Source organism: Durio zibethinus, chromosome 11 (genome assembly GCF_047325235.1).
Source record: "Durio zibethinus cultivar Kanyao isolate XHJ-2024 chromosome 11, ASM4732523v1, whole genome shotgun sequence".
Lineage (NCBI taxonomy): Eukaryota > Viridiplantae > Streptophyta > Magnoliopsida > Malvales > Malvaceae > Durio > Durio zibethinus.
The window spans coordinates 17,031,470-17,056,376 of NC_143172.1; the positions used below are offsets into that span (position 1 = coordinate 17,031,470).

The 24,907-nt window shown below is 31.9% G+C and overlaps 1 protein-coding gene across 1 annotated transcript; it reads right to left on the reverse strand.

The window, feature by feature from the left end:
• Positions 1–22,648: 22,648 nt before the first annotated feature.
• LOC111291105 (small ribosomal subunit protein uS10y) lies at positions 22,649–24,702 on the reverse strand. Its single transcript, XM_022882692.2, has 4 exons — positions 24,642–24,702; positions 23,611–23,740; positions 23,293–23,406; positions 22,649–23,074 (listed from the first exon to the last, which is right to left on the reverse strand). Exons 2-4 carry the CDS (start codon positions 23,720–23,722, stop codon positions 22,932–22,934), a joined length of 369 nt encoding a protein of 122 aa, XP_022738427.1. The 5' UTR covers positions 23,723–23,740; positions 24,642–24,702; the 3' UTR covers positions 22,649–22,931.
• Positions 24,703–24,907: the final 205 nt, after the last annotated feature.

Here is a 24,907-nt window from a genome sequence, read left to right on the forward strand (position 1 = left end):
AAAATTAGCAACATTGTATGAGAGAAAAACATGCATAAATGAAATTATTTTTGTTAAAAAACTTGCAACTTTACAGTATAGGAATTGACAATCAATTATAAAGTACTTAAGTAATTTTCAAGATATATTTAATCGGATGACTACTATGAAACTTAAAATGGATGATGAAATGAATGCATTATTTTTTTTTTAAGTTCATTATTAGACAACTGGGATACTCTAGTTGTGACTATTCTTAATTCAGCTCTTGACTATAAAGTGACAATAAAAATGGTAAAGGACAATATGCTTAATAAAAAAATAAGGTAAAAAGATTCAGACTCTAAAAATCAAACTCTTGTCATAAAGAATAAGAGTAGAAACATCGACAGAGGTCAGAACTCAAAAGTCCATAATAAGTTCAAACATAAATCCAAATCTAGAGATAAAGTAAAGTGGTATCACTGTGGTAAACATGATCATATAAAACAAAATTGTAAAATCTTGAAGCAAGAGTAAAACGATGAGAAAGAAAAAAGTTCAAATGATGCCAATGTTGTAGTAGTAAATTTATATAACAATTCAGTTACTTTGATTTATATACATGGCAATTGTAATCATGTTAGTAATCTCAGCATTAAGTAGATAGTTAACATAAGAATAGCATATCATTGTATTTCTAAAGGGAGTTGTTTATAACTTATAAAGTAAAAGCCCTTAGTTGCATTAAAATGGGAAACACACTGGTCACAGATTATTGGGACCAATGATATTGTTGTACAAAATAATACAAGCTATATGTTAACTTTGAAAGATGTCAGACACATTTCGAATATAAGAATAAACTTACTTATGATTAATGTCTTTGATAAAAAAGAATATGAGAGCCAACAAAAGAATAAGTAGTAGAAGCTTCTTAAAGGATCTATAATCATTGTAAGAGAAAAACTATTATGCATAATATACAAGACATGGATGCAATTGAACTACAACAAGATAAATACTTTTAAGGATGATACCTCAACAAATTTATGACACAAAAGGCTAGTACACATAAAGGAGAAAAGGTTATATATTTTAGCAAGATAGTCTTTTATTTTATTGACCAAAGGTATGTCTTTAATTCATGTGATCATTATTTGCATGGACAGCATTGTAAAATTTCTTTTTATATACATTCTCAAATAAAAGAAAATACATTAGAATTAATTCATTCTTATGTATTTGGTTCTATTGAGATTAAGTCATTGGGTTATAGTAGGTATTTTGTTACTTTTATTGATAATGCTTCATGTAAAATTTGGGTATATATATTGAAAACAAAAAGCTGGTGCTATAGTATTTTCAAAAATTTCATGTCATGCTAAAAAAGATGACATGGTTACCTTTGAAGTGTATTTGAACTAATAATGGTGGAGAATAAACATCCAAAGACTTTGAAGAATTCTATTCAAAATATAGGATCAAGCAAGAGATAACAGAACATGACATACCGCAATATAATGGTTAAGTTGAAAGGATAAATCTCACAATTATGAAAAAAATCAGATGTATACTAAAGATGACAAAATTACTAAATTCATTCTGAGATAAAACAGCCAACACAGGCTGCTATTTGCATAATAAATCACCATCAGTTCTTTTGCACTTTGACATTCCAAAAAGAGTATAGATAAAGAAAAATGCTTTATACTCTCACTTAAAGGTTTTTAAGTCTAAAACATCCATACATGTGTCGAAAGAGCAGAGGTTAAAACTTGAAGTAAAGCCATACAATGTGTGTTTGTCGAATATGATGATGAGAAATTTAGCTACAGGTTAGAAATCCGATGAAAAGAAAGACAGTCAGAAGAAAAGATATAGTCTTTCATGAAAAAAAAAAAAAACCATAACAGACTTTGAGAAAAATGAGAAAATTACATGAGTTATTATTGAATGTGATGTTTCAACACTGATAAAGTATCCACTAGAAAGAGCCACAGATGGTAGAAATGAGCATGAGATAAAACTTAAAGATACGAATGAGTTAGCTATAATTAGTGATGAGCCAAATACAACTAATTTTGAGTAAGAAAAGTAATCTTCTCCATCATAAAGTATTAAGCATAAAGAGTTACCTTGGGCATTAAATAATGTAAAGTCTAATCCTATGAGATCTATCAAAGAGCATCGACCACCCACCAGTTATCCAAGTTTAAATTTTATTTTAGTTACCAATTAGAGAAAGCCAGAGAGCTTCTAAATTATGCAGACTACTTTGAATAAAAAGCATTGGTTAAAAGCAATGAAAGTAGAATTGGAATCATTATGAAAAAATGGTACATATGATCTAGTTAAACTTCTAAAAGAGAGACAGTCATTGAAGAATAAATAAGTGTTCAAGCTGAAAAAGAATGGTGACAAGCTAATGAGGTACAAAGCTTAATTGTTGGTAAAAGAATTTTCTCAAAAACCCAACATGAATTTTGATGAGATATTCTCTCAAATTATGAAGATTAGTTCCATTCGAGTAATACTAAGATTAATAGCTAGTTTGAATCTTAAGCTTAAAAAACTTGATGTCAAGGCTACATTCTTACATGGTGACTTACAATAGGAGATTTATATAGATCAGCCTAAGGATTTTGAAGTGAAAAGGAAAGAACACTTAGTTTGCAAACTAAAAAAAAACTTGTATGGCTTGAAATAAGCTCCATAGTAGTGGTAAAAAAAAATTTGATTCTTATATGGTGAGTTATAACTATAAAAGAATGGCAGCAGATCCTTATGTATATGTCAAAAAATTCTCTGATGGTAACTTCATTATTCTCTTATTATATGTTGATGATATGTTGATTATATGATAAGATACCGATATGGTTCGCAAGTTGCAAAAACAATTGTCTAAGTCTTTTGACATAAAAAATTTAAGTCTAACAAAGTAGATTTTCAGTATAGATATTATCCGAGATAGAAAAGCTAGAAAGCTATGGTTGTCATAGAAAAAATATATTAAACGAGTGCTTATTAAATTCAACATACAACATGCTAAATCAGTTAGCACTCTATTTACCAACTATTTTTATCTAAGTAAAAAATTTTATCTAATGATTATGGAATAGCAACTAGCTATGTTTATTCCTTATTCTTCTGCAGTTGATTTTTTAATGAATTTTATGGTTTGCATACGACCTGACATTATTCATGCAATTGGTGTATTGAGTAGATTTTTTTCTAATCCAGGAAAAGTTTATTGGAAAACAGTGAAATAGATTTTTAGATATTTAAGTGGCACATTAAAAATGTGCTTAAGTAATGGAATTACATAACCAATTCTAGAAAGGTTTACTGATATTGACATGGCAAGTGATCTTGATAGTAAGAAATTTACTTTAGGATATTTATTAACTTTTGTAGGAAGAGCTATATCTTGACAATCTAAGTTGTAAAAGTGTGTTGTCTTGTCAGCTACAAAGGCTGAATATATTACAACAATTGAAGCAGGTAAAGAAATACATTGGATGAAATGTTTTCTTCTTGAATTGGGATTGAATCAAAAAGAGTATGTGATGTTTTGTAATAGTCAAAGTGCTTTATATTTGAGTAAGAATGCCATGTATCATGCCAAAATAAAGCACATTTATATTATATATCACTGGTTACATCTGGTGATTAAAGAACAACAGATGCAGTTGAAGAAAATCTATACTGATGAGAATGCAATAAATATGTTGACTAAGACACTTCCCATGAAAAACTTAAGGAATGGATTCCTTAGCTAGAATAGATTCCATGGCCAAGGTAAGTTTCAAATAAAACTATTTTGGAGATGAATCTCCTTCTACTGAGACTAAAAGGAAATATTGTTAGGAACATAGGTCCAGCACCATTCCCATTATTTTAGCCAATTAAAAGGCCAAAAGTTTTTTATCCTTTAATCGAGAAAGAGTCCTAAATAATAATGAATTAGGGCTATTGTTAAGTGGTTTTAAGCCAAAAAAGTGTATGGCACCGAAAACTAAAAAGAAAAGAAAGAACCAGAAAAGAAAAAGAGAAAGGGAGAAAAAAGAGTTGCTAATTGAACAAAGGTCTATCTGTGGTCTAATTGATTTGAAATTTTGTCAACACATTCACGATTCAAGGTTCTACATTTTGAACAATAAAAATGGGGTTTGAAGCTCTTTAGAAATAAATTTATGGTATATTTATTAAGTCATATATTTAGTAAATTTCTTCAATTGTCTCTCTAATTATTGATTAATTCATGTTTTAGTTAGAAATGAACTTTATACTTCAATTATTTGATAGTGAAGATTTTTTTTATGGTCCGTGATTTTTTCGTTCTACATTGAAAAGTTTTTCACATAAATTATAATGTGCTTCATTTTTCTTGTGTTATTAATTATTAATTGTTATCTATTGCTATGAATTTATTACGAAATATTACTTCTACATTATTTTATTTGTCATATCAAACCATTTGGTCCTAGCCCTTCTGAGACAATCGTCTTAATATTCGTTTGTAGCAAAATTCTATGATTATGGCATATCTGTGTTATAATTTTTCACCTAAAAACAAAAGCTTAAAAGACGAAAAAAGAGAAGATTCAGTTTGTCTCTGAATTTTTGATACACAGGGAAATTAAGTTGAAGAAATTGGAGTTACATAATTGCTTAAAGGAGAAAGCCAACTCATAGCATTGCAAACAAGGCAGCATTTTTTATACTCTGTTTACATGTTTAAAAAGTTATTTGAAAATTTTAAAAAATGATAAATAACGCAGATAAAATAACTTAGTTTAGACTTAAATCAATAATCTAATCGGTTACTAGAAAATATAAACAAAACATCAAAATTGATAACTTGTTAATACAAACAGTAACGACAACATCTAAACTTAAACAGTTATGATAATGAAATTTTAACTTTTAATGAGAATGTCGTAACGATTTTGGAGCCGCCTGACGAATTTAAAAATGAAAATAAAAGAACGAAAAACAGAGTCGCTACTAATCTTTTTTGGCTAGGTGTGATTGGCCACCTATCAAAACATATCATTTTTAATGAAATCTCAAAACTAATTAAAATTTATTAAAAGGATAATTTTAGGGTTTGCATAACAGTCTGGGTTCGAGAGTCAGTTATGTGTGGTGAAGGATTAGCACCCCTACAACGTCTGTTTAAAACAGTATCAATTAACTACGTGTTATCATTTTATTTGGATGAAAAACAGTCCCATTTTCAATGTTTTAAAAAAATAATTTTCCTAATTATTCATTTATTGAAAATTGGTTTTTTTTTTTAATTTAAAAAAATTATTCGAGAAAAATAAATTTGAACCTTTTTATTGAAATAATTCTTAAAATTATCCAGTGCTTTGATAACATTAGAAGAACTCTTTCTCACCTACAAATTTCTTAGGTATCCACAGAATACCTTAGAATTTCATCCTTGGAAGCTCAAATTTATTTTTCGTAAAAATTATGTCATGCATGCAATGCAAAATATTATCATGTTGATGCACACATTTTATTTTCTTTTTTTAAAAATTTTATTAATTAATTTTATTTGGTTTTTTATTTAAACTTTGAAGAAAAAAAATTTTTATTATATTGAAGATTTTCCATAAATATTTTAATACACTCGTAAAATTTTTTAAAAAAAATCTTCTCACCTAGGGATTTCGTAAAGCATCACTATTCGAAATACTTTTAGAATCCCATCATTGGGTAAAATTTCCTTTTTTCTTATTTTTATTGCTTTATTTTAGTTTTTAATTAATTTATTTATTATTAACAAAAAGAAATTTTTATTGTATTGAAAAATTTTTATAAATACTCCAATACATTGGTAGTATTTTAAAAAAATCTTCTCACCTAGAGATTTCGTAAGCATCACTACTCGGAATACCTCTGAATCTCATCGTCGGATAAAAAAAATTTTTTCTTATTTTTTTATTTTATAAGATTTATTTTAAAAATAACAAAATTATCACAAATTTTTACTATCTATTTTATTTTTTATTTTTATTTGTTAATATTATAAAACAATAAAAATTTGTTCTAGCAAATTTAAACATTTTAACATGCATAAATATTAATAAAAAAATTTTAAAAATAATAAAAATAATTTTTAAAAATTTTAAAAATTTTAAAAAAAATTTTTTTACCTCAACTGAACCGTTCAATGCACGATTTGATCCGACGGTTCGATCGTGTTTAGCCGTTCGGTTTAGCAGTTCGATCGTGTTCAGCGGTTCGATTCCAGTTCATCAGACCGATCAGAGGCTGATAGACAAGTGGATCGCGAGTTGAATGCGCGGACCTCGGGTCGAGTCACGGGCTGACGCGCTGATCCTGGGTGCTTAAAACGATGTCATTTTAGGCATTTATTGAAATGATGTCGTTTTGGCTTTGACAGTTTCTATAAAAACCAAAAAAAAATTTCTCTCATTTTTTCTTCTTCCTCTCTCTCTCTCTCTACACTCTAAGAGCTTCTCTCTCTACCCGATCGAGGTCGTTGACCATCAATCGTGATGGCCACCATGGTTCTCGCTGGCAACGAGCTTCGACTGCCTTCGTCGGTGTCAAAAAATTTTAAAAAATACCCACAAACTCGTCTTGACTCCCTGAACACAAATCTGGCCTCTTTTTCATCAAAAAGTGACCCAAACGACCTAGATTTACTCTTGAAGTTTTGGTTAAAACCTTTTCTCTTTTTTTTTATTATTTTTTTGGGCGATGGGTTCCTCATTCCAAGGGATTATTTTGGATTTTTTTTTGTATTATTTTTCTGGTAGAAAGCTTTTTGCAAGGTTTTCTTTTTTTTTTCGAGTTTGACTAGGAGCTCTATTTATAGAGCTCCGACAGTGCCTTGTGCTTGAGGGAGTGGCACAGGGCACGGCATGGGGTCGCAAGCACGAGCCCCATGCCCCTTTTATTGTTTTTATCTGATTCAATAGTGGTAGGAGCTTAGGCGAGGGTAGTGATATGGGTGGTAGGGTATGGTGATCAAAGAGGTGAGGGGTAGGGCATAGTGGCAGTGGTGCCGGGGAAGGCACCATTGCCATCCCCTTTTTATTTTTTTTGTTTTTTTTTGTATTTTATATTTTTTTGGTATTTTATATTTTTTGTATTCTGTATTTTGTTTAATTTTTATTATTGTATTTAATAATATTATTATTATCTTATTTATTATTTAATAAAAATAGTAAATTTGATCAAGGTCGGATAAATTTGATGTCTATAACTACCCTTCTTTGCACATTGCTGAGAATCAGAAATAGGGCAAAGATAAAGACAATAATTTTGTCCGGAATCGAAAGAGATTTTTTTTTTCTTTTTTTTTGAACATAAACTACTCAAAAAAATTTTCTCGTCAAATCGAAAATGCTCATCTCACTTGAGGCTCAACAACTTTTAAAAATTTAAAATCTGAAAAAGATTCCTCTCAGCAAAGGCTCAACAACTTTAAAAATTTCATCTTAAAAAGGGCTTCTTTCAACAAAAGCTCAACAACTTTAAAAATCTCATCTTGAAAAGGGCTCCTCTCAACAGAAGTTCAATAACTTTAAAAATCTCATCTGAAAAAACTCATCTCAGCAGAGGCTCAACAATTTTAAAAATTCTCATCTTGAAAAAGGCTCATCTCAATAAAGGCTCAACAACTTTAAAATCTCATTTGAAAAAGCTCCTCTCAGCAGAGGCTCAACAACTTTAAAATCTCACTTGAAAAAGCTTCTCTCAACAGAAGCTCAACAATTTTAAAAATCATCTTGAAAAAAAACTCCTCTTAGTAGAGGCTCAACAACTTTAAAAATTTATTTGGAAAAGTCCCTCTCAACAGAGGCTCAATAACTTTAAAAATCATCTTGAAAAAGCTCCTCTCAGCAGAGGCTCAACAACTTTAAAAATTTCATATGTTCTTCAAATCGAGTTTTCATCTTTGAACAAGTAAATTTCTCTTTTTCGAAATCTTTTGTTTGATCTTGTTTTTTATTAGGAAATGGAAAGTCTCTGTCTTTATTAAAACTGCTCATTGATGCATGTATTGAATGCTCTTAATGCGATGCATGTAATGCAACCAAAATTATTCATTGTAGTAAAAAGGTTCTCGAAATCTCTTGCTTTTTGACTTTTTTTATCAGAATTCTTATATGACCAATCTATTCTTAACATCTGACCACAATATTTTTCTTCTTCAAAAGTCTGCAACATCAATGTCTTGTCATGCTTTTCTCATCTTTTTTCATATGCCTTTGTAAATTTTTTTTTTTTAAAAGTAATGCTGAGATCTTTTGTGTTTTTGTTTCTTTTTATCATTTTAAGTTCAAGACAAACAAAATGCAATCACACATTTCTCTTATTTGTATGGTGAACAAAAATATCAAATGAAAATAAAAAAATGGATAGGCGTTATTTCCAAAAGAAAAATAGCATATTTCATTAGACTAATAATAAGTGCATGGCAAGTGTTTGAGTCTAAACAAAAATGCCCAAATAATGATCATGAGAGAATATTCACGAACAAAATTATTCCTAGATTTTTTTTAAAAAAACTAAATCAGATGTTTGGAGTCCGTCAAACTACACTTGCCCCTGTATTATGGGATCTTCTCATGATGATGCTTCTCTTTTGCATCCAAGCCACCTTTTTAAACTTTTAGCTTAGATACATCAACATTTTTTTCTTCAAGCAAAATATTTTTTTACAGCATCTGAATTTATTGAAATTGGTAGGTCACTTCCATCCATCTCTATCAAAATTAATGTCCCATCAGAAAAGACCTTTTTCACCATGTACGGGCCCTCCTAATTTGATGTCCATTTTTCTCGATTGTCATGTTAATTTGGAAGGATCTTTTTCAACACTAAGTCTCATTCCCTAAAGCGATAGGGACGAATTTTCTTGTCATGTGCTCTCATCATCATTTTTTGATATAATTGACCATGACATAATGCTGTAAGTCTTTTCTCTTTAACGAGGTCAACTACTCATAACGATTTTCGAACCCATTCTGCTTCTTCTAACCCTACCTCCATCAAGACTCTCAACGAGAAAATTTTTACTTCAACCTGTAGCATAGCTTTCATTCCATATACCAAGGAGAACGGGGTGGCCCTAGTAGATGCTCAGACTGATATTTTATAAGCATGCAAAGCAAAAGGTAACTTCTCATATCAATCTTTATAAGTATCATTTATTTTCTTCAAGATTCTTTTGATATTCTTGTTTGCAGCCTCCATTACCCCATTCATTTTTGGACGATATGGTGCCGAATTATGATGATAGATCTCAAACTGACTGCACACTTCATTCATCATTTTGCTATTCAAATTTTTGGTATTATTAGAAATAATCACTTTTAAAAGTCTATATCTGCATATTATCTCTTTTTTTATGAACTTGCATACCACAAATCGGGTCACACTAACATATGATGTAGCTTTTACCCACTTAGTAAAGTACTCAATCATCACAAAGATGAATCTATGCCCATTCGAAGCATTTGGAGTAATGGGACCGATGACATCTATGCCTCACATAGAGAATGGCCATAGATGAGCTAAAACGTGCAATGTTGTTGGAAGAGCATGGATCTTGTTAGCATAGATCTGACACTTATGGCATTTTTTAACATAATTAATACAGTCACTCTCCATTGTCAACTAATAGTAACCGACCCTCATAATTTGTCTAGTCATCATATGTCCATTTGTATGTGCCCCACAAACTCCATCATGCATTTTTTTTAATAATCCTCTTCACTTTAACTGCATTCACACACCTTAAGAATACTTGATCTCGACCCCTTTTATAGAGGACATCTCCATCAAAAAAGAAACTCATAGCCAACCTTCTAATAGTCTTCTTATCATTTTTTGTTGCATGTTTTGGGTATTGCTGGGTTTTAATGTATTGCATAATGTCATGATACCATGGCTTCCCATCAACTTTTCCTTCGACACTTGAACAATATGTTGGTTCATCCTTCACATCCAGCTTGACGGGTTGGATTTCAGTATTTGCATCTATTTTAATCATTACAATTAGAGTAGCTAGTGCATTAGCAATTTGGTTCTCCTCTCTAAACAGATACTCAAACTAAACTTCTTTGAATTGCTTAGCTAATTCAGAGATATACTTATAGTACCGTATCAACTTAAAATCTCTCGTTTCCTATTCTTCTCACAACTGATAGATGACTAGAGTTGAATCTTCAAATTCATCTAACACTTTAATTTTCTTCTCAATCGTCACTTGTAGACTCATAACACAGGCTTCGTATTCAACCACATTATTTGTGCAATTGAAATTCAACCTAGCTGTAATGGGATAATAATATTCATCGAGAGATATTAAAATTGTCCCAATACTATGACCTAAAGTATTTAAGGCTCCATCAAAATACATCATCCAAAACTTTTCAATAGGTTTATTTTTTTTAATGGCCATCACATTTTCATCAAAAAAATCAAGTTTCATTGGCTCATAATCTTCGGTTGCACAATCGATAAGAAACTCGGCTATCGCACTTCTTTTAATAGCCTTTTGAGTCACATAAATAATATCATATTCTGAAAGCATAACTTACCATCGTGCTATCCTTCCTGTCAATGAGGGCTTTTCGAAGATGTACTTAATAGGATCCAACTTTGCTATGAGCTAAGTAATATGATAAAGCATGTATTGTTAGACTCTTCTACATGTCCAGGCCAATGCACAACATATCTTCTCTAATGGTGAATACTTGGACTCATAATCAGTGAATTTTTTGCTCAAGTAGTAAATCGTTCGTTCTTTCCTATCAGTTTTTTTTTTTTACCCCAGCATACATCCTATTGAATTTTCATGCACTGTTAAGTACAAAATCAAAGGTTTTTTAAAATTTGAGACACCAACACAAGTGGATTTGACAAGTATTTTTTGATCTTCTCAAAAGCCTTTTAACATTCATCATTCCATCCTCTTAGATCATGTTTTTTAAGAAGCTTGAAAATAGGATCGCACTTATAGGTGAGTTGAAAGATGAAGTGAGCAATGTAATTCAATCTCCCTAAAAAATCTCGCACTTCTTTTAGGGTATGAGGGGGAGATAAGTTTTGGGTAGCTTATATCTTATCCGGGTCTACCTCGATTCCTTTTTCACTGACCACCAAGCCTAATAGTTTTCCTGATTTGGCACCAAATATACATTTAGCAAGATTCAACTTCAGCTAAAATCTTTTCAATATATCAAACAGCTTTTTGAGGTTAACTACATGATCTTTTCTTTCATGAAATTTTACAATCATATCATCCACATATACCTCTATTTTTTCATGCATCATGTTATGAAAAAGAGTCACTATTACTCTTTGATAAGTAGCATCAGTATTTTTCAACCCAAAAGGAATAATTTTGTAACAGAATGTCCCTCACATGATCACAAATATAGTTTTCTCCATATCATTTCGAGCCAACTTGATCTGATTATAGCCTGAGAAGCCATCCATAAAGGAAAATATAAAATGCCTAGCAGTATTATCCACTAGAGTATCGATGTGAGATAGAGAAAAGTTATCCTTAGGGCTTGCCTTATTCAGATCTCAATAATCGATGCACATTCTCACTTTTCCATCCTTCTTAGAACTGGTACTATGTTAACTACACATTCAAGATATTTTACCACTTCCAAAAATCTAGTATCAAATTGCTTCTTCACTTCATCTTTAATTTTTAACAACATCTCTGGCTTCATGCGTCTTAGCTTTTACTGTACCGACTTACATTCTGATTTTAAAGGTAACTTATGCTCTATAATATCAATGTTGAGTCCTGATATATCCTATTAAGTCTACACGAACACATCCACATATTCTCGAAGCAGCTCTTCTAGTTTTTGCCTTTCAACTGGTAAAATAGATGTACCAACTTTGATCTCTCTTTTATTTTTATCGTCTTCTAGATTCACTAATTCGATAATTTCTTAGTGGGATTCAATTAACTTATCTTCATGTTCCATTAATTCTAACAAATCAAGAGGCAATGTGTAGTTATCTGAATCTTTCTCATTATCAAATTCATCAACATGAATTAAGTTTTTGAAATCAAATCCAAAATTATTGCTATAATTATCTTCGTGTTTATTATTTGAGACCCTGCAAAAGGGTAAGAGAAAGACAATATTGGCACATAAAAATGAAATGACAAAAAAATGATGAAAAAAGGGAATGGAAAGCAAAATACAGATGAAAATAATAGAAGAAATATGGATGCATCTTCTAAGTCTTTTATTAAAACGACAAACATAAAGACACCACCAAAGATCACCCAATGTTCATAAAAGTAATTAGAGATTTAAAGTTTCACAATACATTACTTTTCAGAAGTTTTAAAAATAACAAGCAGTTCTACGCCTTTTCAACTGTCTAGCTCGAAATCTGAAAAACAAGGGTGCACGAACAGCTCTTTATCTTGACTTTTCTTTTCTTTGTCATTCATCATTTGAATGGCCAACTCTAAAATTCTTTTATAAATCCTGCACTTAGAGCTTCAAGCAAATCTGGGTAAATATATCTTCTTAAATAAAAGAAATCATAGAGGTATGAAATGACCATAGGCTCTGAGTCCGGTTCATATCCTCTAAGATTAGCCATCTTTTTTTTTTCATTCACCATCCTCATTATGTCCCCTCTTGTTGGTTTATATCCTAAGCTGGATTTATATTTCTTGTCATATAATGTTGGTGGCTCTATAATTCCTTGTAAGTTCTTTCCTAGTCTAGTTTTAAGTTGCCATCCTATCTTGGTAAGCTGTTTAATGACCATTTTAGTAGTCGTAAATAGGTGTGGCAAATATAGTTTGGATCCTTCAGTCATATATGTTGTATTAGCTATCTCGAAATATCTGTAAGAGCATTCTAGTGCTTCATCTGTTGATTCCAAATAAAGAGTATTTATCGATTGAGTTACCAATAAATCTTCTTCTCCTGCCATACAAGTTAGCTTTTCTTCAACAATGAATTTGACTTTCTGATGCAATAATGATAGAACAGCACCTACCATATGGATCTATAGCCTACCCAATAAACAACTGTATGAATGAAAAATATCCATAACTTGGAATTTCACATTAAAAGTGCATGGGTCAATTTATAATGGTATTTTTATATCTCCTAGCACTTTTCTTTGGGTCTCATCAAAGGCTCCAACTATCATATGACTAGACTTCATACAAGATCCATCAATAAAGAGTTTTATCAAAATAGTCATAGGCATAACATTGATGGATGAGTCACTATCGATAATAACCTTAGCCATTATATGACTCTTATACTTTACAGTAATGTAAAAAGTCTTGGTACTTTCTCGACCTTAGGATGAATCTCTTCATCAATGAAGGAGATATAGTTTAAAATTGTCAGATTTCCAATAAGTTGTTTTACGTACTCAACAAATATATTATGAGATATATATGCTTGATTGAGTAGTTTCAGTAGAGCATTACGGTGTAACTCTGAGCTTAGCAATAATGATAATAGTGAAATTCTAGCCGGTATCTTGTTAAGCTGTTCTACCACTTTATATTCATTATGTTTTATTAACTTTAAAAATTTATAAGCTTCGCTCTCAGAGATCGACTTCTGACATTCTTTTTCTGGGGCTATGATAAGATTATTCTAACTTTTCACTTCTTTTTCTACCATTACTTTCTCTTTTCTGGCCTTCTTTAAAGCTTCTGAAGTATAACATCTTTCACTTCGAGTTATACCCCTTATATCCGTTATGTTTACAGTATTTAGGTTGACTACAACATCACAATCGTACTTTTATGGTACTATTTTATCATTCTGATATGAAAAATGGCTAGGAACTTTAATTATCACCACTAATCGAGAGACAGGCTTTTCTAGCTTCAATGTCGGCTTTTTATCATAATAAATAATGATCGATCTACGCACAAACTTATTTTTTGAATCAATGGTAGACACTTCAGCTTTCACCAACTCTTTTCTTTTTTCGTAAAACTCTATCTGACCTATATCATCAACTTCTGCACCTCTTAACGAAATTGGTGACAACTCTAGATAGAATGCTCCAAAGCACCTTTGTGATAATTACAGATTTCAGTAGGGTTAATTACTTTAGAGCAGTGCTGAGGTTTTATTTATTTCAACATATCAACCTTAACCAAGGCTTCAAACACCTTAGCCATCGAAGTTTTAACTTTCTCTATCCTTTTCTTCATATATCTTGCTTGCCCATCAATTAAAGCATTTATTGATGGTCTGGTATGGTTCGATGAGGGTTCTCATTAACATTTGGAGTCCCTCGTTGGCTGGTTTCAAAATTTGATACCCCTTCATTGATTAATCCTTACATTTTACGCTTCAAGGCAGTATAATTCTCAGTAGAATGATCTGCGTTTCCATAGTGATAATCATAATACGCATTGGGATCATACCATTTAGGAAATGAAGGCTTCAAAGGCTCAACAATAACAAGGGCTAGTAAATGTTTCTCAATAAGTTTAGGGTACAAATTCGTGTATGTCATGGGTATGAGATCGAAAGTGATTTTTTCTTGGGTAATTCTTGGGGCTCTCAAACCACTATTAGGATTAGATCTCCATTCTAGTCTGATGGGTGCAGTAGGACGGTTGTAGGTGGATATCCAAAAGGATGGCTGAAAATGAGGTGGATAAGCTGGTTGTGGTAATAACTGGTATGGTTGATATGGATGAACAATGGATGTAACATGATTTACGAAAAGGTAATGGGTCTGGTAGACTGGTGCAGAATAAGGTGTGAAACCTCTGAACTGTTGCCTTACATAGTTCACTACTTGAGCTTCATTATCTTTCTTTTTAGGAGCTTCACCTTTTTTTGCTCCACTTGTCTCTCCTGTATCGAGCTTACCATTTTTATGGCATTTTTAATGATCTCACATGATATCACCATATCTGTAAAGTTCTTAGTTGCATTACCTATCAATCTCTCATAGTACGGTGCTTTCAGGGTGTTCACAAATAAAACAATTATTTTTTTCTCAATGAGAGAAGGTTAACTTGTGCAGCCATGTCTTTTTATTTTTGTGCATATTCTTTGAAGTTTTCAGTTGCTTTCTTTTTCATACCTTGTAAAGATAGACGATCTGGAGCTAAATCCCTGACATGCTGATATTATGTAAGAAATGTCCTTATGAGCTCTTATCAGGAATGAATACGAGTTCTGTCTAGTTGGACGTACAATCTAGCTGTAGATCTCATAAGGTTATCTTAAAATATGTGCATTAACAATTTCTTGTCACGAGTATGTACTACCATCTTATGATAATACATGATGATATGAGTCATTGAACATTTCATGCCATCGTATTTTTTAAATTTAGGGACTTTAAATTTTGGTGGAATGATCACATCTTAGACTAAACAAAGGTCAGTCGCATCTGTGGAACCATAAAAATTTATTCTCTCTATAGCCCTAAGCCTTTTTTTCAATAACTTCATCTTCTCCTGGGCACTGGTATCTTTCACTTTTTTAGGTGTCTATATCTCTAGCTTTTTTCTTTTCTTGGGATCATCCAAATTAAGAACTAAAATTGACTCAGGTGGTTTTTCCATCATAACGGGATTAACAAAATTTTGAAATTATCTTGGAGCAAGTGTAGACATCATTCCTAGATAAGGATTGGGATATCCATCGGGAGTAGAAATTGACAGTCTAGATCCTTGAGAAGGTTGGATCGATCATGGCTCAAACCTTGAAGGATAAGCAAGATCTACCATATCTAATGATTACTCTTAAAAGCTAAGATTTTCTTCCACTGTTTTTTCTTTATCAAGTTTTTTGAGCATATCCATTATTGTACTATGATCCCCTCTTAGTTCTTCTTAAACTTTCTCGATTCTCTCAAATCGATTGATCGATTCTTGCTTCATAATTCTTGTTTGAGTCCTAGTATTGTATGAATGGCGAATACATTGGGTCAAAATTTTTAATGGACGAGCTATTCTTGAACCTTTATTACCATAATTTTTTTTTGAAAAAAAAATCAGAATACTATGTGTTGAAAATTTTATTTTTCACTTATTTTATGAAATATAATGTACATGATGCATGAATGCAAGTAAAAGATATTGACTTTTGGACGAATTTCAATATTAAAAATTTTTATTGATTTCATACAACTTTTATTACATGGGATTTATCATCCTAAAATTATATCCATAGAAGCGTTCGACTTGTTTATAATGGTCTTTCGCTTCATCTAAAAAGTTCACTAGGTGTTGTTCATATTCTCTTATGGGATTGACTTCTCTTTTTAATGCTTTTACCTTTTTAACTATCTCCCATGCTTTCTTCACTACCTTACATACTTGATTAGTCAGGTGTTCTATATACTGTTACCTTCCTAAGCTTTCAGCTTTTCACTTCATACAAGCATCCCTTTCTGAATCGCATGTGAAGATCCAATCTTTTTCTCTTCTATGCCATTCATCTATTATTACCAAAATATAGCTCTTGTGGTCTTACAGTTACATATCTAACCCTTAGATCACTTGGTGAAGTGATTCTTTTTCATTCAATACTTCAAAGTGCTTTCTTCTCTCTTTTGCTAGCATGACTTTCAATATTTCCTTTGCTTTTTGGCATTCCACCAATCTTGCTGAGGTTGTAAAGTATAACCCCTTCCAATTCTGACATTCTTGAAAAATTTTGGTGGTTTTCTCTTGCTTTTCTTGAGCTTTGCCCTTCCATTGGTTCATTTTCTCTCGGAGCTTATCCATTTCACGTTATCAACTAAGGTAAGACTTGGTGACTTTTTCAGTTTTAAATTAAACTCGTAACCTTTTTTTTGTGTAAATCTTTCAAATCACTATTGGCCATATCCCATTCTTTTATGACTTTTTCTAATCTACTCTCTTGTATCTCTACTTCATATTTCAATTGTCTTACTTTCTCGCAAAGTCTTAAATTTTCTCTTCTTATTTTTTCTTTTTCAGCTTCTAATTCTTTCTTGACAAGCACAACTTCTAATAATTACACCTCTTTCGAAAGATTAATCAATTGATATGAGCTGTCATCAGGAGAGAATATTATGTCTATAAGCCATCAATAAGAGGCCCTAGTCTCATTCTTCGTGTTCTTTTCCATGCTTGGATCAATTGCTCCGAGGTTCTTGATGAATTTGGTTCCCCATAAATGAATTCTACTTGGATCAGGCCATGAGTGATAGGAACAAACTGCTTTGCACCAAATTGCCTAAGCACCATTAATGGAACATAACTTGCAACGCCCCATAGCCCTAATAACGATATCCATGGCTCGTTTCTTCCACGATACAACAAGGGCACCCGAGGCATCCAAGGTGTCATCCATTCAATTTCATCCCCAGTGAGCCTTCATAAGAAAATGACCCACTCTTCTTTAGTCTTCAATGTTGGCCATTAACTTCTACAAAACTCTTCAATTGGTACTTTATTTCGTATATACGGATTTGAGAAAGCATTATTCTCGTACTTGAAATGACTTCTGATCCACACATATAATAACGATGTACATCCTATGAACCTTCCTTGTTCATTTCATCGACAGAAATTCAATGACCCGATGGTTTCAGCTAAGACTGCTGAAGCAGGATTAATTGCTTGAGTTTCAATTTACTCTAAAAAGTCTACCACAGTTATCTCAATGTAACTCAAAGTTTTTGAAAAAGTTACCATGCCATACTATGCTAGAGCAAACACAGCCATACCTTAATCATTATTTAAATACTCCTGATTAAAGTTTCAGATAAAATCCCAATGAATGCCACAGATTTGAGAAAGCATTATTCTCGTACTTGAAATGACTTCGGATCCACACATATAATAACGATGCATATCTTATGAACCTTCTTTTTTCATTTCATCGATAAAAATTCAATGACCCGATGGTTTCAGCTAAGACTGCTGAAGCAGGATTAATTGCTTGAGTTTCAATTTGCTCTAAAAAGTCTACCACAGTTATCTCAATGTAACCCAAAGTTTTCGAAAAGATTATCATGCCATACTATGCTAAAGCAAACACAGCCATACCTTGATCATTATTTAAATACTCCTGATTAAAGTTTCAGAGAAAGTCCTAATGAATGTCGAGATGTTCACCTTTAGACTTCGCGAAAGAATCAATGGTTTTCACTTTAACCCTCATAAGCTTGGCCAACTTTTTACGATAACCGAATTTTGGCTTTTAGGTGAATACTTTATCTGGATACTGTAGTTCTATCCCAAGTAAAATCGAATACTCCTCGATAGTTGGCACTAAATCCCCTTGATTAAAAGTGAAGCATCTATAGGATGGATCCAAAACTGTATAGCTGCTCTAATCAACTGTTCATCAATCACTATCGAAATGAGAGATGCAATATGCATGTACTTCTTACAAAAGCTTTCTTTTCTTTTTTTATTTAACTTACCCTAATGGTGGCTAAGTCTTCTAAATCATTCTGTGTGAGATCTAAATATACTTTTTCAGGTAATTCAGACATATAACCGGTAGGCAAACAATCTCCACTCTTTTGTTGGGCTTCTTTTGACCAAACATATACTTTATTATACGGCTCACATGAGACACTAACTGAGGATGAGCAAATCTGTAGTTTTATGGGATCCATGAAAACTTCTTAAGAGAAATATGTCATGGAGCAAATATCTCAATGCATAACTGTATGATATGATTAATACAAAAAAAAAATGAAACAAAATTGAGTTAGTGTGAGAATGTGGTTTGAGAAAAAAATATTTTTTATTTTTTAGTTTGAGATTTTTTAGTTTTATTTTGTTTTGTATTATACACAACTTTTATTCTTAGGTATTTCTTACAAGAAGGTGGACGAGGCTCTACCTAAGGCTGATTTCTTAGGCTTATTACATGCTGGGTTTGGATTGACACGGTTTAAAGGTTTTCAAATAGCTCTTCACTGTAGTCCATGTTAAACTAGTAAGGCACCCTGATCATCACCTATTATAGGTTACGAACGAAAATGGTTCAATTTGAGTGGAAGTATTTCACTTGCTATTGCAGAGATTATCACCTCACGAGGGCATAGGTACTCCACTTCTTCCTATAAAGGATAGAGCCCGGGGATAGAGCTCATGAATGAGATGCATCGTGTCATTGTGTGTGCAAATATATCCTAATTTATTGAGAGTAACATATACAAGAATAAAGCATAAGAGGCATAGTAAAAAAAAATGTGAGGGAAATTTTTTTCTTTTTGTTTTTGATTTTTTTTTTACCTTTTTTGTTAAAAGTGAAAAATAAAAATCTAAGAAATCGATTAGGACTATTTAAATCAAAATTTGAGGATAACACGTAGTTAATTTTGGTCTGATTCTCGAAAACAAAAAAACATCCCCAATGGAGTCGTCAAGCTGTCGTAACAATTTTGTGTCTGTCCGACGAATTTAAAAACGAAAATAAAAGAACGAAAAACGGAGCTACCACTAATCTTTTTTGGCTAAGTGTGTTTGGCCACCTATCAAAACATATCTTTTTAATGAAATCTCAAAATTAATTAAAATTTATTAAAAGGATAATTTTAGGGTTTGTGTAATAGTCTGGGTTCGAGAGTCGATTACGTGTGGAGAAGGATTAGCACCCCCATAGCGTCTGTTTAAAATGATACTAATTAACTACGTGTTATCCTTTGATTTTGATGAAAAACAGTCCTATTTTCGGTGTTTTAAAAAAATAACTTTCTTAATTATTCATTTATTGAAAATTGGTTTTTATTTTTTTTTAATTTAAAAAAAATTATTCAAGAAAAATAAATATGAACCTTTTTATTGAAATAATTCTTAAAATATTTCAGTACGTTAATAATATTAGAAGAATTTTTTCTCACGTAGAGATTTATTAAGTATCGTTTCTCGGAATACTTTAAAATTTCATCTTTTGAGGCTCAAATTTATTTTTCGTAAAAATTATGTTATGCATGCAATGCAGAATATTATCATGTTGATGCACATATTTTATTTTTTTTTAATTTTATTAATTAATTTTATTTGATTTTTTATTTAAACTTTGAAGAAAAAAATTTTTTTATTATATTGAAGATTTTTCATAAATATTCTAACACACTCGTAATATTTTTAAAAAAATCTTTTCATTTAGGGATTTCGTAAAACATCACTACTTGAAATACTTTTAAAATACTTTTGAAATCCCATCATCGGGTAAAATTTCCTTTTTTCTCAATTTTATTGCTTTATTTTAGTTTTTAATTAATTTATTTATTATTAACAAAAATAAATTTTTATTATATTGAAAATTTTTTGTAAATACTCCAATATACTGGTAGTATTTTAAAAAAATCTTCTCACCTAAAGATTTCGTAGGCATTACTACTCGGAATACCTCTGAATCTCATCGTCGGATAAAAATTTCTTTTTTTTTATTTTTTATTATTTTATAACATTTATTTTAAAAATAACAAAATTATCACAAATTTTTACTATATATTTTATTATTTATTATTTATTTGTTAATATTATAAAACAATAAAAATTTATTCTAGCAAATTTAAACATTTTAACATGCATAAATATCAATAACAAAATTAAAAAAAAAAAAATTTTAAAATTTTTAAAATTTCAAAAAAAAAATTTTTTTACCTGAATCGGACCGGTCAACGGTTCGGTCAACGCGCGATTCGATCCGACAGTTCGGTCGCGTTCAGCAGTTCGATTTGGCGGTTCGATAGCGTTCAACGGTTTTATTTCGGTTCAATCGAACCGATCAAAGGCTAATGGAGAAGTGGGTAACGGGTCGAGTACGCGGACCTCGGGTCGGGTCACGGGTTGACGCGCAGATCATAGGTGCTTAAAATGGTGTCGTTTTGGGCGTTTATTGAAATGGCGTCGTTTTGGCTTTGACAGTTTCTATAAAAGCCCAAAAAAAAAAATTTCTCATTTTCTCTTCTCCTCCTCTCTCTCTACCCGATCGGGGTCAATGACCATCGGTCGTGATAGCCACTGTGATCCTCGTCGGCGGCGAGCTCCGACCACTGTCGTCGGTGCCGAAAAATTTTTAAAAATGCCCACGAACTCGTCTTGACCCTTGAACATAGATCTGACCTTTTTTTCACCAAAAAGTGACCCAAACGGCCTAGATCTGCTCTTGAAGTTTCGGTTAAAACCTTTTCTCTCTTTTTTTATTATTTATTTTGTATTCTAACTTGATTTTTTTTTTGGGCGATGGGTTCCCCATTTTAGGGGATTGTTTTGGATTTTTTTTTTTGTATTATTTTTCTGGCAAAAAGCTTTTTGTAGGTTTTCTCTTTTTTTTTTCTTTTTTTCTGGTTCGACCAGGAGCTCTATTTATAGAGCTCCGACAATGCCTTATGCTTGAGAGAGTGGCACAGAGCACGGCATGGAAGCGCAAGCACGAGTCCCATGACCCTTTTATTGTTTTTGTCTGATTCGACAGTGATAAGAACTTAAGCGAAGGTAATGGTATGAGTGATAAGGTATGATGATCAGAAAGGTGAGGGGTAGCACATGGTGGTAATGGTGCCAAATCGTCTCTTTTTTTTGTTTTTTTCTATTCTCTTTTTCTTATTTTGTATTTTTTTAATATTTTGTATTCTTTGTATTCTGTATTTTTATTTAATTTTTATTATTGTATTTAATAATATTATTATTATCTTATTTATTATTTAATAAAAATAACAAATTTGATCAAGACAGAATAAATTTGATGTCTACAATAAAGTAGCACAAAATATGAAAAAAGTAGAAGAAGAATTTAGCTATTATAAAAGAATGATGGAATGTTGAAAACACCAATATACTCTAAGGATTCTGAACTTCAACTAAAATATTTTAAAAATGTTACAAGAATTTTATGAAAATCATCATAAAATATTTTTTTTTTAAATGTTATTATCACTATATGATAAATAATGAAACAACTAATAAAAGTTGCGATGATTAAAATGAAGATATAAAAGCAGGCGAAACAAATCCAATAACCGGTAATAAAAAACAAAAAACAAAAAATAAAGCAGTGATGAATTCTCTTCTTCAAAAAACCTCTATAAGAAAGATAAAAAGAAAAGATATATACGCATGATCCTACCGACATGGATTGTGCAGTAAATAGAGTTCATTCCTTCTAATAAATAGTTTTTTATTATTTGAGGTGAAACCTAATGATAATTTTCTCTTTAACAATTATTAAGTTTTCATTCCTTTTAATAGATAGTTTTTTCTATTGCAGCATGCACCGCATTTTTGGCGTTTGGCCGAATTATGAAATTCCCTCATTTATGTTAGTTATGAAGAAAAGGAGCGTAATAAAAGAACCATTTTGAAGAATGAAGTGATAATCATGCTATGGAATGGAGCGCACGAGTTCCTAATGTTGTGGTCACCTCGAGTAACCTTCAGGCTTCTTTACTACAAGTTTCTGACCTCAGAGCAATAACCACCATCACTATGTAATGTTCTATTATTAACTCCATTGAGATTATTCCCCTAAGCCAACTCTATCAAAAATCAAAACTCCTAAACATGTATAATATAACCATCCCACATAGTCCAAACACAACTAAAAGCAAAAGCCATTTCCAATGGAAAACAAGAGGCAAGATTTAATTGTTCGATCTTCTCATGACCCCCCACACACAAAATCAGTCCTTCATGGATCTCTAAAACAAGGAATGAATATAAAGCAGCTCATTCCATGATATTTAATGTCAAATATTACATTAAATAAAATCATCCAAACATTATCTTTTGGCATAAAAAGGGAAACAAAATCTGGCGCCACAGGACAGAATAGAATCTTCACTTCAACACTAATATGGGAAAAACACAAACTAAAGAAACCCTACAACCACTCATTTAACCTTAGGATAGTTTTGTGCAAAAGAGTGCCATATTTGGCAAAAGTCTTCTAATTAACTAAAACTAGATAAGGCCGTAAAGTAAAAGTGAGGCACATTTAAGAATCTGCTATGGTTACCTCCACCTCAACACCAGGTTCAATAGTGATTGAAGTGATCTGCTTGACCACATCAGGGGAGCTGAAGAGGTCGATAACTCGCTTGTGAACACGGAGTTCAAATCGATCCCATGTGTTTGTTCCTAAAAAGCGCACAAATATTTTAGTAAATTGTCCAAACAAATTACTCTCGTCACATCAAACTACTAGAAAAAAGGAAATTCAGAATTGGTTATGAACAAAGTACGGATTTAAAACATGCTTTCAAGATAACAAGCAAACGGTCTGAATAAAAGAAATCGAGTAACATAAACTGTGCACAATATCATCAGAGCAGGCGAGATGCAAGGTAAGTTAATACCTTCACCACAGGGAGACTTCCTTGTGGTGATGTGAAGAACCTTGGTGGGCATTCTCACTGGTCCCTTAACCCTCAGTCTCTTATCCTTGGCACCACGGACCAAATCAGCACAAACTATCAATCAAACAGAAATACATTATACAAACTAATAATAAGTGTGTCAATTAAATCCATATCACCAATCAAACAAAATAATTATCTCATGAGAAACATCCTATATGAATTTACACCAAGAAACATGAAATTCGATAACAAAATTATAGGGACAATAACATAATAAATGAAACTTTAATAGTTTCAGCTTGCAAAAAATTATACCCTTCTCAAGGTTTTTCACATTCTTCGAAGAGAGAGTGATCCTGATCTTGTGAATCTGCTCCTGGGGCTCCTCCAAACCAGGTTTGGTCGGCTTCATTGCAGCATACGCCATTTTTCTCAACTATTTTAACTGGAATTGATAAAAGTTATTGGAATTGAGAGATATAGCACAATTATTTTTACAGCAGCACAGAGGGTGTGTAATTTGGAGAATTAATGGCGCAACATATAAAGCAGCATTTATTCGGAATGAAAGAAGGCATAAGCAAGTAAAAGTAGACTGGCACAAGTTAATTTGGTCTCAGCTCAATCTTCCTAGACATGCAATTCTATTATCTTATAGATGGCCATTTTCGATAGATTACCAACCAAAAGCAGGATCAGCCCCTGCAGAAAATTGCAATCAGTGAACTGTTCATTTTGCAATACAGAAGTGGAGGCTAGAGATCAAATCTTCATAGCTAGTTACAAAGCAAGTACGGGAGAAATTAGTGCTAGTTGCTTGTGGCATTAGCAAGGGAATTCGGACTGGAATTCAAAATTTACATGGACTAGAGAAGAAACAGTTTAACATAAAAAAATTATTTAAAGCCAGCTTGGGGAAGATATTTGCACACAAGTATTTACAAAACTTGGAATAAATAAGGCCATTCCTAAAACAAGATATAGATGTCACTGGATTCATTCGTTCGTTTATATGCATTTCAATTGGTCTCATGTCTGCGAATGCTTTGGAATGAGGATGTAAAAGCAACAGAAGTCTAATCCTCTTCCAATGATAAAATAAAACGACTCCAGTAAAAGGATATATTGCAGAAATGGAAAGGGTTTTACTCCAAAGATTAGTGGGTTTTAAATTGTTTGGTCGAAGATCAAGCATCAAAACAGACAAAAAAAAATGAAAGGAAACCATCCTACAGTAAAAAGGAATAAAAGAAAACCCATAATAAAGAAAAATCAAATTCCCTATTCTAATGCAAGCTTTTTGCATATAAAATATACGAAAAAAATAGAGAAAGGGATAAGGAAACCTGGAAGAAGTGAGAGAAGGGAAGTGCGCAGCTGCGGCCTCTTCTGCCTCTTTTCTCAGGGAAAAAAGAAAGACAGCTTTGCAGAAGTTATATATGTGGGGCGCTGAGTTTTATTATTAGGGTTAGGGTTTTTGCTGGACTAAACTGTTTAATGGGTCGGGTTCTAATATTTGATCCAGGATGACTTGAGTATAAAATTGGGGTTTGGGTCTTAAGAACTAGTTTGGGTTTTGACCCATTACTCAGAAACGGATCAGCAAAGCTTG

Excerpts from the sequence above, each read along its gene's own strand:
- LOC111291105 (XM_022882692.2), bottom strand. The coding sequence starts at position 23,722 with ATGGCGTATGCTGCAATGAAGCCGACCAAACCTGGTTTGGAGGAGCCC. Across the intron at positions 23,407-23,610 it reads TGTGAAAAACCTTGAGAAGG|TTTGTGCTGATTTGGTCCGT; the intron begins GTATAATTTTTT and ends TTTGATTGATAG. Across the intron at positions 23,075-23,292 it reads GAAGTCTCCCTGTGGTGAAG|GAACAAACACATGGGATCGA; the intron begins GTATTAACTTAC and ends TGCGCTTTTTAG.